Genomic DNA, 12,834 nt, shown 5'->3' with positions numbered 1-12,834 from the left:
CTGCAGGGCGGCTTCGCCCGCGGCGGTCGGAGTAGTTGAGGCGCAGTGTCTCGCTGCTGCGGGGTTACTTGGGCACCGAAAGGGAAGGCGCTTGGTCTCTTTGGGTTCGGGAAGCGAGCGGGACGGACGTGCCGCCCGCGCGTGCGCCGACCATGCTTCTGCGAGACCGTCTCGCGTGGCCGCCTTGGACACCGTTCGCGTGACAGTACGCGCGAGCAACCAGGCGTTGGGATCCAGCATGGGGCGAACATATTCGCTCGCAATGCGATCGCGGTAAGTCGGACTTCTAGATTTGTCACGCGCCCATCGGCATGTTTTGGGGATAGCAACTCGGCTAGCAGGCATTGATCTATGAAAGGTGCAATAAATGCCCTTGTGACTGTTTGCACTACTGTGTTGTCGTTCCTTTGTCCCCAAGAGTACGGAGGAGAACCCTCGTGTCTCCCACAAGCCACAAAAGGATGCCATGACAATAAATGGAAATTTCCGCCGACGCACGTGGTCAAATGATTGAATTACAAGCGGCTGCATGCAAACGTTCCTCTCAAATTGCGCCCATGGGACAAGAGCGACCACAGAAGTGGAGCTGCATCATGTTCCATACGAAGCCCAAGTGCAATAAGATCCTATCGCGCCCCACGCACTGTGTGCTTTAGGTGCAAGTAAAAGTGTGCGAAAGTGAGACAAAGATGGTGACTTCACGAGTGCCTTGTACCTTCCCCGCGAGCAAAGGGAAGGAGGGGAGGGAGCGAGCTCGTGGTAACACAATCAAGCGCACGTGAGGGGGCAGGGACAGATAAGTTTGCACGTTTCTTGATTTCTGGCACACGGCTAAGCGCATACGCAGCCACTCGCCCTGCTTTAGATGTAATCTGTCACATGTGCAAAGAGTGGGTGTGCCATGACAGGGTGGCATCATGTAAGCTGTTTTCCCACACATTTAGTACTGTAGATTGCGTAATCTCGAGTGTCTGTGACCGTTAGAGCTAGAGGCAAGCATTCGCTCCCCTCTGCCGGCGCTATTCATCATAGCGTCATCCAAGTGTGGGCGACTCTTATCAGCTGCAGGGGCGGAGTGCGCGCAAAAGTGTGGCACCGGCGATGTGAAGATATCGTCGACATGGCACGAAACCTTATCATTCGTCGCCAACTCCCAAATTCATCAAAATGAATTGTTTTCTCATTCAAGTTTGCTTCTTTCGATTGCCCAATAATGCAGAAAATTCTGCAGCCCATTTGCTTGTAAGAATAATCGATCAATGACTGTACTTATTTGTGTAAAAGGTTAAATTTCAATACAACAAAATTTCAATATAACGAAGCAAATTGCCAATTTTACCGACTTCATTATATCTAGGTTTAACTGTAGTATGTTCTTGCATTCTGTCCCGCCATGTTCCTTTTCACATTCCTTTTGTGAGATATGAATGTGAGGACCACACCAAGTGAGCATTTGCCCTTATCTGGGTCATTTTTTTCTCTTTTTTTTCATTTTTGCACAACAGAAAATAAACCGTTGTGTTCGTTTTATAATATCCAAGAAAAAAAGCTCAACGTTGGGGGTGTGTCACCTCCAAAAAAACCAGACACTGAAAGGGTAAAGGTTGTATCTGTCACTAAATGTACTGTGAATTGCACGTATTGTGAAAGTTTGTTTATGACGCGTGACATTCCTTCTCATATTCTCCTTGTAGAGGCCAAAACCCACTGCATGTGCTCTGTCAGCACGGCAAAGAGAATGCAGCAGCCATTTTTGAGCTTTTCCTGGAATGCATGCCACAGTACCCCATCAACAAACCTGACATTGAAGGGAACTCCCGTAAGTCGCATTTATCATTTGCACTTGTGTGTTACCCAATTCGCATGGGTCTCTGAAAATGTACCAACAACTTCTACAAAGATGCGTTCTTTATGTAGTGTATACTTGGCCACAGAGTTCAATGCATCACAGATGTGCACCACCAGTATCTTTCTTACATAATATCGCACACACATTCTTTTGTAACAGTGTTTGCCATGTAAACATGTAGTATGTCAGGCAGTATACTAATGTCCAATTTTATTGGTATACTGCTACTGATGCAGTATTAAAAATTTTTTTCTTTTCATGTGGAACTGCTAAGCATGCACAGACAAAAATTGCAAGCGAAATTTAGCAAAATTTGCATAATTAGTTAAAAAAACAAGTAAGGTTCTGAAATTTTTGCAATGGCTGAACATGTGACACTGATTATAGTGCATTAATGCTAAGCCACCTTTTTTCATTGTCTTTCACCCGCCGTGGTTGCTCAGTGGCTATGGTGTTGGGCTGCTGAGCACGAGGTCGCGGGATAGAATCCCGGCCACGGCAGCCGCATTTCGATGGGGGCGAAATGTGAAAACACTCATGTACTTTGAGTTAGGTGCATGTTAAAGAACCCCAGGTGCTCTAAATTTCCGGAGTCCTCCACTATGGCGTGCCTCATAATCAGAAAGTGGTTTTGGCTCGTAAAATCCCATTATTTAATTTTTTTCATTGTCTTTCTTTTTCTTTTTACTTTACATTAGTAAGAAACTAAATATTATTGAGAAGTTTGTAGCCTTCCATTCTCACCAACCTTGCCTTCAAGCTTTGCTTACAAAGAAAACCTCTGAAAATTCACCCGGAGTCTTGAAAAGCCATAGGCTGTTTTGCATGTGCCGCATGCATAAACAGTCTGTGGCAAGTCAGGATTAAAATACCAGTTAAAATTTGGAGGATGCTTAAGCTTTGCCTTTAAGAGTGGAATGCGATAGCATTCTATGATCCCCGACTGCTTCTCACGCTTCTCGGCAACTGCAGCTTATGTAACTATAATACCTACCAGGAAGCGCTGGTGGCGAACGCTATGCACGAAGACGAGCCTTCTGGTAGAAGCATGGCCTCTTGCATGGGCCGCGATGCGGTGGAGGCGAGCGCCATCTGGAGGTGTTGCAAGGAACCAGGTGCGCCGCTTTATGGCCTTTGAGGTTTGCGCGCGCAAATCTGGGAGGCCATTGCCGCTCTATGAATGGTAGAAATGCTGGAAAAGGGGTTTGTGCCTTTTTGAGTTATCGCGTAACAAAATTATGTTTTCTCATATATTCAAATTGCAATCCAACGCTATCATGTCCATAGGTTGTGTGCAAGTCCGTACTTTACGATATTTCTGCGTATTTTAGCTTGAAAAATTCAATTAGTTTAACTTCCTTGCGCCACATGGAGAGCCTGCATAGTTGGATTTGCGTCGTTCGCAATTCTTTTTGCCGAAATGACCTCAGACGCTGGATGCCTATGCCAGATTTTCTGCAACACAATGCCCTTAACGCTATTGCATTAAAATAACACCGTCTTGTCTTCTGGTATACATTGAAAGCTTGTTAACGGTAGTGCTGCTTAACCGAAATAGCATGAGATCGCTCTCTTACCTGTCAAAAACGAAACTACGAGTGTGCGATAAAAGGGCAGAAAACATAGAGTATTTATTCACTTGCGCGACCAAAGTCTGTTATTTTTGTTTGATGCCGTGGTCAGCTAGTAGCGATGACAGCGGCCTCAAACTCACTCTACGAGCCAGCTTTTCCACCAGCCCCCTTCTTCAAGGCAAACACCCGCATGAGGCTGATGTAATGCGCAGCATCTGCCACTGTCAGGCTTGAATCGGCCGTGCTTTCGCTTTCCATGTCATCCTCATCACTGTCGTTAGGCAACACTTTGGCAATAACAGAAGCAACAATGGCGAAAAGTCAAACTTCGAAAAGTCGAACCTCGTAGCAGATGTATTTTCGCGGTTGCAGCAGCATTGCTGAGCAACTTTTCCTTCTCATTCCAAATGCCACACACCGTAGTCAACGGTAGATCCCTCTCACCTGCCAGCACAGACTTCTTCGTGGCACATTGGACAACACGAACGATTTCCATTTTTGCTTCTATGCTGAGCACCCGGTTTTTGTCCTAGCTTGTACGACGCTGACAATGCTACAACATGGGTCACAACGCTCTCCGACTCAGGCACAGTGCCGAAATGATGTTGATGTGGCTTCACCCTCCTAAGCGCCCTCTGCATTTGCGCTTGGAAGCCATTCCATTATCTGAGGCTTGTTGTTCTGCCAGGCCGACGTACCGTCGTGATATTGCAATGAAAAGTGGAAACACTACGTGTTAACCGATACATACGCGATAAGCTGGTACGGTTTATGCGGATGCAAAACGCATTATGTTCAATGGCCACTGAGTCGGGGATTTGTCTTTACTACCTTTAAAATGAACCCACTGTTTAAGCAAGTACGGTTTAACGAGGTTTTACTGTACCTACCAGCCTGCAGACACATGAAAGTGCTGTTACTTCAGCCTTGTCTGTGCCTGACTTTGTATTGCAACCCCAAAAAACGGATAAATCACGGAAGAGTTTGTTAGTTTGTTGGAAACAGTTGATATGGGTGGCACTCCTTAGGAAAAGCTGACTCTGTGGTCTTTTTGACATTGACTGTCGCCAAAATGTGCAACACATTGCATGCTAATCTATACCATCAACAATGCCACAGTTATGGGAGCTGCAGTCTTTATGAGACTGTGTTGCTGTTGTTTGCCTTACTAGTTACTGTTTCTCACTTTATGTCACTCTGCTCATTAGCCGTGCCATATGAATGCGACAGCACATTGCATCACATTTCTAACACACCGCATCTATGTAATCAGCAGTAATGTGCTAGGAAGGCAAAGCGCATGGATACACCAGGCAAGGGTAGAATGAGGAGGATAAATTGGCATGTGCAATGCATGTAAACACTCGTGCATCACATCAAAGAAAAGTGATGACAGCCGCTGGCAGGTACTCTCCTCTACTCACCAGCAAGATGGTACTAATCAGAAGCAGGTTCAAGCTTGTTTTGGATGACACCACATTACAGGTGGCGTGTCCCCATGTTGCATGATCTTACTTTAATGGGCCAAGAAATGTGATAATCTGCTGTTGCAGTCATGTAAACACCGATACTGTAGCTTCTGTTAAATGTAGGTTGGTGCTGATTGTTCACAATGTCCCAATGGATTCATTGTACAACCATCGGTATACAGTAGAACCTCATTGATACGTTCCCATTACGTATGTTTTCCCAGCGCCAACATTTGCAGTCGAGAACACGAAAATGCCCCAAGAGAGTTAGCTCATTTTTTTAGCGGTTCATACGTTCGCAGAAAACAAAATTTTTCGGCACCAATGTTCAGTACATTGCCAAACTGCGATCGTATGGTACGTTTTCCGGCCGCTAGATCCCATGTAAACAACAATATGTGAAAGTCACACGTGATCAAGAACAGTATACTATAGCTGCCCGCCACGGCAGCTTCACTGCAATACTTGCCCACCCGTCTCGTGTGAAAACGCCAGCACGTGCGCACTTTCTCATTTTGTTACCAGCAAATCTTCTCCGGGCTCATCACATGTGGCATTCACAGCTATCACTGAAAATCCTATTGCAATAAGCATCTTCGCCTATCTGCTTCATGGCATGTGGTGCCATTGGAAGCGTAGCGCACACTTTTAATAGGCGATAACCGAAATGCATCTCCGTTCCTTGCTGCAGACTGCAATCATATGATTGCAGTCCACAGCAACGAACGGAGACGTCTTCCAGCCGCTAGATTCCGTGTGAACAAGAAAAGGCACGAGGTGCACACAATCATTGAGAACAGCATATAGCCGGCCGTGTCGCTTGAAAACGACGGCACACGTAGTTTCTTGTTCTGGTACCAGCAACTCTACTTCAGGGTCGTTGCATGCCGCATTTACAGCTATCGCCGCCAAAACTACTGCGATAAGCACCTTCACCTATCGATTTTACAGCGCTTGGTGCGTTGTGCCATTGGTAGCGTGCGTACTGCACGCTACCAAATCCAAACGCGCCGCCGTTCCCTGCTGCAGGCAGCGCGATGTGGCATCACGTTTCACCTCGGTGGCATTCAACATCGCCCACCAGCTCGATTTCATTTTGGTTTCCCGGCGCCCTCTTAAAACACCATGCAATAGGAAAACAACAAAATGCGTCTCGTGCTGCAACGATCCGCACGGCGCTTCGCATTACGTAGATGTCAACAGCAGTTGAGTCTGTCAAATTTGTTTAGTTAGATCGGTTCGTACATTTTTCCGGTTAGTATTTTTCTCGCAGTTTTTTTCCAAAACGTATGAACGAGATTCTGCTGTACTTGTTCCCATTGAAGATGCACAGACAACTGGGATCATGGAAAGGCACAGGAAAGATAAGCAACATTTTGAAGGAAATTGTTGTGTCCCGGCTACGAGTAATGTGTCATATTGTTACACGAACGAGCAAATATACACAATGTATATTTCCAAAACAGCTGCAGTGCCGGCCAGTTCAGCGACAGCTCAAGACCCAGCAGCAGGTCATCTTCTTTGTCGAGGCACCCCCGTGCATTGTCCAAAAGAAACAAGCAATCTGCATGTAGCATTATCCCCAGCAGTAGTTGGGAGGTCGGGAGGCAAGCACAGGCAATTTTCCTTGCTTGGGCTGCCTTAGGCAGGTGATGGCGTCAAGTGCATATTTGCTGGCCTCTGCTGTGGCGGATGGAAGGAATGTGTCCAGTGGCAATAGAATGGACAACTGAGCTAGTTGGTTTACTTGCATCTTGAAACTGTAAAAGCGCACCAAGACGAGAACGCCTCATCCTGTTCACTCTTTTCATTCTCATCTTTGTGTGCTTTTAGTTTCAAGATCCAGTGGCAATGTTGGTTCTTGGTTGAACAACAGAAAGAATGGGGAATTACCAGCAGTGTCATGGCGTGAGGAACTATATGAAAATGTGACAAACGGTAGAGCAAGGTCCCAATCAGTATGGTTGGATGAGACATACTTTGCAAGCATGTCTGTCAGGGTTGGATTCAAATGCTCTGTGAGACTATTAGTTTGTGGATGGTAAGCCTTAGTCAGCTTGTGCCTGGTTGAGCAGGACTGCAGGATGTTGGTGATGACTTTTGAAAGGAATGTGCGGCTACAGTCAGTGAGGAGTTGGTGTGGAGCTCCATGTTGTAAAATTACATAGTGTAAAAGAAAATCGGCGACATCTGTGGCGCAGCCTGTTAGGAGCACTCTGGTGATTCCATAATGTGTGGCGTAATCTGTCGCCACAGCGACCCATTTGTTGCCAGATGTTGATAGAGGGAAAGGGCCAGCTCCAAGCCAATGCGAAAGAATGGCTTCTAAGGGGTGTCAAGTGGTTGAAGGCACCTGGCAGGGAGCGTCGATGGTGTTTTTCGACACTGGCATTTTCTCATACACCACAACGTATTTCTGGACAGAGATGTCAAGGCTTTGCCAAAAGAAGCGCCGGCGAACCTGGTCATAAGTGCGGGAGATGCCAAGGTGACCAGCATTTGGCAAGTCGTGAAGTTCATGAAGAACAGCTGACCAGAGGTACTTGGGAATGACAAGGAGTAGGGCAGGACCATCAGGGTGAACTTTGTGGCGTTATACACATCAGTCCCAGAGGACAAACAAGTGAAGGGACGAATCAGAAGGCAAAGATTCCAAGCGAAAAAGATCATATGTTCACAACATTGTCTAGCTTCTGTGTGGGCTTATTCACCACGTTCAAAGAATGTCATGTGACCTTTTTAAGTTTCACACCTGCCGGGGTTACTTGCTTAGTGGCTTTAGTATTGCATTGCTAAGCACAAGGTCGCATGATCAAAACTTCACGGCGGCCACATTTTGATGGGGGTGAAATGCAAGAATGCCCATGTACTTGGATTTAGGTGTAAGTTAAAGAACCCCAGGTATTCAAAATTAATCCGGAGTTCCCCAGTACGGCGTGTCTCATAATCAGATTGTGGTTTTGGTGCGTGAAACCCCATAATTTAATTTTTAATATTGTAAGTTGGGACAGCCTGTATAAATCTGCAAGTAGTGATGCTTTACTGCTGTTCTTATATATAACCTGCCACATAAACAGTATCAAGTTTTTCAGCAGAAAGTTTAGTCTAGACTTGGATTATAGATGCACTTGTCATGGGCGTGTGAAATGTTAACCCTGAGCTAATGTAAAAGAAAGTCTCTTTTTTTTTTTTTTTTTTGACAGCCTAGTTCCTTCTCAGTAAAGCCTCCTCTAAGTGCCAATCAAGATGAGCACTGTGACCGATAGCCCTATTATGAAAACAGGGAATCGGTGTTTACTATCATACATGAAGCAAATTTGAGTATTTCAGTTGATGCGCTTTGTGTGTGCTGTTCTCCACCCTGTGTTTCAACTTTGCAGCGCTGCCTTATAAGTACAAGTTTGGGTATTATCATCAGAGCCTGTAATGTGACTTGGTTCTTTATTAAAATAGCTCATTCATGTTGCAAAAGTTTAAGTGCCATGTTCCAATTACCTTCTGCAGCTCTGCTGCTGGCATACATGCAAGGCAATGGCAATCTGTGCCGCTCGCTCGTGCGAGCAGGTTCCTGTTTGGGTGCTTGCAACCAGGCGGGTGTCAACATCTTCAACTACCAGGTGGCCACCAAGCAGCTTCTTGTGCGGCTTCTAGGCAAGTTCAATCTGTATTCTCAATTCATGGGAGTGACAGCTGTAACTAATATATTTTTTTATATATATTTGGTTAGCTGCATGGCGCTCTACATGGGAAGAGAAGTGACAAGAAAGAACACTGACTTGCAAGAATTTTTATGGCGCATATAAACCAGGCTTAAATACCACGCTATGGTACATCACTTCATAACTACCCGCCGTGGTTGCTCAGTGGCTATGTTGTTGAGCTGCTGAGCACGAGGTCGCGGGATTGAATCCCAGCCATGGTGGCCGCATTTCGATGGGGGCGTAATGCGAAAACACCCGTGTACTTAGATTTAGGTGCACATTAAAGAACCCCAGGTGGTCAAAATTTCTGGGGTCCTCCACTACGGCGTGCCTCATAATCAGAAAGTGGTTTTGGCACGTAAAACTCCATAATTAAATCACTTCATAACTGCCTTTAAACCAGCGAATGCTTCCCTCTTGTTTCATCAGTGTCATCTTCCAAATGACAATATAAGCATTCCACATGCCTGCTTCATGACACTGGTTTTTCTTCTGATAAAGAGTCATTTCTCTGCAACCAGTCGCGCTATGCACCAGCTTGTCTTTCAGTTGCACGGCACGTCTGAGCAGTTGCTTTTGCATGTTCCTATAGATTTCCTGCCAAAGGAGCCTCCGTGGTCTGATGGGGACGTGTGCCTGGAGTGTGGCAGCAAGTTTGGAATTAAAACAAGGAAGCACCACTGGTGAGCACCTTGACCTGAGATTTCTATATGCCATCTCACAATTACATTGGTGTGCAAGTGGGTACTACAAGGCCTGCTTTGAGCACTTCAGGCTTCATTGCAGAAAGCACTGCTCATACTCCATGGTTGTCATTATACCCGAGTATTCTAATTGAGCACATTGACTTTTTTGCCATTCTTTGAATTAGGTATTCAGGCTTTCGTTTAAAAAAATATTCAGACAATGTTCTGCATCCGCTGAAAACTCTCTGCAGCCATGAAGCCAAAAAAAAACTACAGTTGAGGCAGAACATCTAAGAGCAGTGCTTGGTACTTGCAATAGCCCGCCGTGATGGCTTAATGGCCATGGCATTACGTTGCTAAGCATGAAGTCACAAGTTCAGTTCCCAGCTGCCGTGGTCTCACTTTGATGAGGCAAAATGCAAGAACACTTGTGTGCCATGCATTGAGTGCACATTAAAGAACTCCAGGTGGTCAGAATTAATCCGTAGTCCCCCACTAGGCATTTTTCATAATCCCTTCTTTTACCTCATTTCTTGCATGTTCAGAATTTTGAAAAGTGTACAGCTGCAGAAGGGATTAGAAATTTTTAATTCCTCAACGAGTTTTGTCAAGTTTGCAGACTCCATATAAGGTAACTCTCTACAGGAACTTCAGATATGAGAACGTTATTCACATTTACACACTTGGATAGCACATATCCAGCCGCATGAAAAATTTATGCCTCATGTGAAACATTTTGAAGAACAGTGAAAGTGAACCCGCAGCATGACATACATCATGAAAGCATCCAGCCATCTACCTTCCAGTTCATTCTGCTAGCATAACTTACAGATATTACTAATGCTTGTGACACATGTCCAATTATTTTTTATTAATCATGTCATAAGAAGCCAACAAAATATTCAAACAATGTTCACATGCCTGAACCAAGACATGAAGACAGCAAGGACAACACAGGGAAAATTACTTGCACTTACTGCAGTAAAACCTCGTTAAACCACACCCACTTAAACAGTAGTTTCGTTTTAGTAGTAGTAAAGTCAAATCCCTGACTCGGCGGCTATTGAACATAATGCGTTTTGTATCCGCATAAACCGTACCAGCTTATCGCGTACATATCGGTGAACATGTAGTGTTTCAACTTTTCGTCACGCAATCACAGCGGTACGTCATCCCCATTGGGCGGCTCGTCAGAACAACTGCCTCCAAGCGCCCTGTGCGTTTGCATGTGAAGCCACATCAACATTGACGGCAACATCATTTCGGCGTCATGCAAGCAAGGATCATGAGGTCTTGGCAAGGACTCTCATCACGCCAAAGCTCAGATAAAAAACACCTGGTTCGCGGCTTATAAAAAAAAAAAAATCGTTCATGCTACGTACGTGGCACAAAGAAGTCTGCGCTGGCATGCGACAGGGGTCTACCGTTGACAACAATGTGTGGCATTTGGAATGCAAAAGGATGTCTGCTATGAGGTTCGACTTTTCGCCATCGTTACCTCTGTTGCCGAAGTGTCACCTAACGACTGTGGCAGAAAGCTGCGAATTACATTAGCCTCATGAATGCAATCATCACGACGAGAACAGCACCTCGCAATGAAAAAGGCGCCCCGCGACTTCTGCAGTGCTACCACACCCGTGCAGGGAGAATATGCAGCGCCAACGAGGAATCTGCCACACGAGTGTTTGCCAAGAAAAGGGGGCTGGCTGAAAAGCTGGCTCGCAGCTTCAGTAAGTTTGAGTCCGCTGTAGTCATTGCTAGGCCACTGCGGCAACTAAAGTAAGACTTTTGTCGCGCGAAGTGAATAAATACTGCATGTTGTTGCCCTTTCATCGCACTCTCTCAGAGTTCAGTTTTTGAGGTAAGCAGGCGATCTCATGCTATTTCGGTTAAGCAGTACGTACTACCATTTAGTACATACTTTTTCCAAGCTCCGGCCAAATGCGGTTTAACAAGGTTTCACTGTAATTGAATTTCACTGTAATTGGATTAAAGAAACAACTTGATGAAAATGAAAGTGGATGAAAAACAACGGGCCGTAGGTGAGATATGAACCCACGTCTTTGCATTGCATGTGCAATGCTCTTACCAGTTGAGCTACTGCGGAACTGTTTTCCCATCTACTTTCTGGGGTATTTATGCTTATCTGCTAGAAGTAACCCTGGGAGTGTTAGTTTTTCTGAACATAAACAGCACCAGAATGTCTGAACATGTTGAAATCATTAACATATGTACAGGTGGGGACAAAATTTTGCAGGATCTGCGAGTGTAGGCCGAACTGCATTCTAGGGTCCTCTGACAAAATGTGCATCCTTTTATGCTCGTGTGCCTGTCAATACACAATACTGCGTGCCTACTTCATCAATGGGAGCAGGAGTGTAGTTTGGCACAAACTAGCGTATACCGCAAAATATTTTCCCCACGTGTGCTAACGTGTCAGCGCTGCATTTCAGGTGAATTCTAAAAAAATAACGTTTCTTTTCATTTTTGACACTAATAACCACCAACCTTTTCTCCCAAATTAAATGCTTCACCTGTATAAACGTAATGTTGCCCTTTAGTGTCACTGGACAATCCCTTCGACTTGATCAACCAACCTGTTTGATTGTAGTACATTGTTGTTCATACAACGAAAGAACACAGAGCCAACATACTCAACCAATTTCTCATGGGTTATTGCAGCCTGGTGAGCTGTAAACGACCCAAATGGGCAGCACAACACGGTGGAGACCAAGACAGGGACACACACAAATCCTTTGGTTTGACTTGATGCATAACGTATTTTGAAACTCTGAACTCGTATGTGCGCTGCTGCATCTTTTCACTGAGCTGAACACTTTTGCTATTCCAGTCGTCACTGCGGGCGAATTCTGTGTGCCAAGTGTTCGGAGAAAGACATTCCAATTCTCAAGTTCAACCTCAACAAACCGGTGCGTGTATGCGGAGTGTGCTTCGACGTGCTGACGTTGGGTGCATCAGCCACCTGACAGCCAGCGAGAGAGACAGTTCGTCAGGCTGTCGCAACATTCAAGCCGAAATGGTGGTTCCGGTAGAGGAAAAACAGTTGTCCCATCGTTGCTCAGTCCAACAGAAATCACATTCTATATTTTTGTTCTGGAATAGAGTGTGTTAAATACTATGCTAAACCATTTGTACAAAGATGTATGAATATAATATGCCCGTTTCTTCTCTGGAGCAACTCTGCAACTCACACTTGTCTGTAACGCACTATTTATACAACTGTGGTTTAGCCCCTTCTAGATAGCTCCATAAAAAGGGAAAGATACGCCTCCCAGTTGTACATGGAACAGAAATAAAAGCCAGTGTTTTTGTATCTGGAAAGGCTTCTGCACATTTCATTGTCATTTTTTGAAAATGAATACTCATTTAGTCAGCACGAGTCTCCTGATGCTTCTGCTGATTGCAAACAGCTTCCAATCATAAGCAGAAAAGCTGTTTCAAGAATACAGTCCAGACTCTTAATGAAACCACATCTGCCAAAGAATACCTTTGTTGTGTTCATTACATGCTGATATTGGCAAGAAAGAGTTAAGG

At 45.1% G+C, this 12,834-nt stretch overlaps 1 protein-coding gene across 1 annotated transcript in view; it reads left to right on the top strand.

Moving 5' to 3' along the window:
- The window catches only part of LOC126519291 (rabankyrin-5), a 61,947-nt gene extending 49,326 nt beyond the window's left edge, over positions 1–12,621 (top strand). Inside the window, exons 20-23 of the mRNA XM_050168924.3 lie at positions 1,695–1,819; positions 8,397–8,543; positions 9,186–9,276; positions 12,131–12,621. Of these exons, the coding sequence (XP_050024881.1) occupies positions 1,695–1,819; positions 8,397–8,543; positions 9,186–9,276; positions 12,131–12,266 (499 nt within the window). The 3' untranslated portion in view covers positions 12,267–12,621. The remainder of the gene's footprint in view (positions 1–1,694; positions 1,820–8,396; positions 8,544–9,185; positions 9,277–12,130) is intronic.
- The last annotated feature ends 213 nt before the right edge of the window (positions 12,622–12,834 follow it).

The sequence above is a fragment of the Dermacentor andersoni genome, chromosome 3 (genome assembly GCF_023375885.2).
Source record: "Dermacentor andersoni chromosome 3, qqDerAnde1_hic_scaffold, whole genome shotgun sequence".
Taxonomy (NCBI): domain Eukaryota; kingdom Metazoa; phylum Arthropoda; class Arachnida; order Ixodida; family Ixodidae; genus Dermacentor; species Dermacentor andersoni.
Note: the sequence above shows the minus strand (reverse complement) of the source record. Positions and strands in the feature narration are given on the sequence as shown.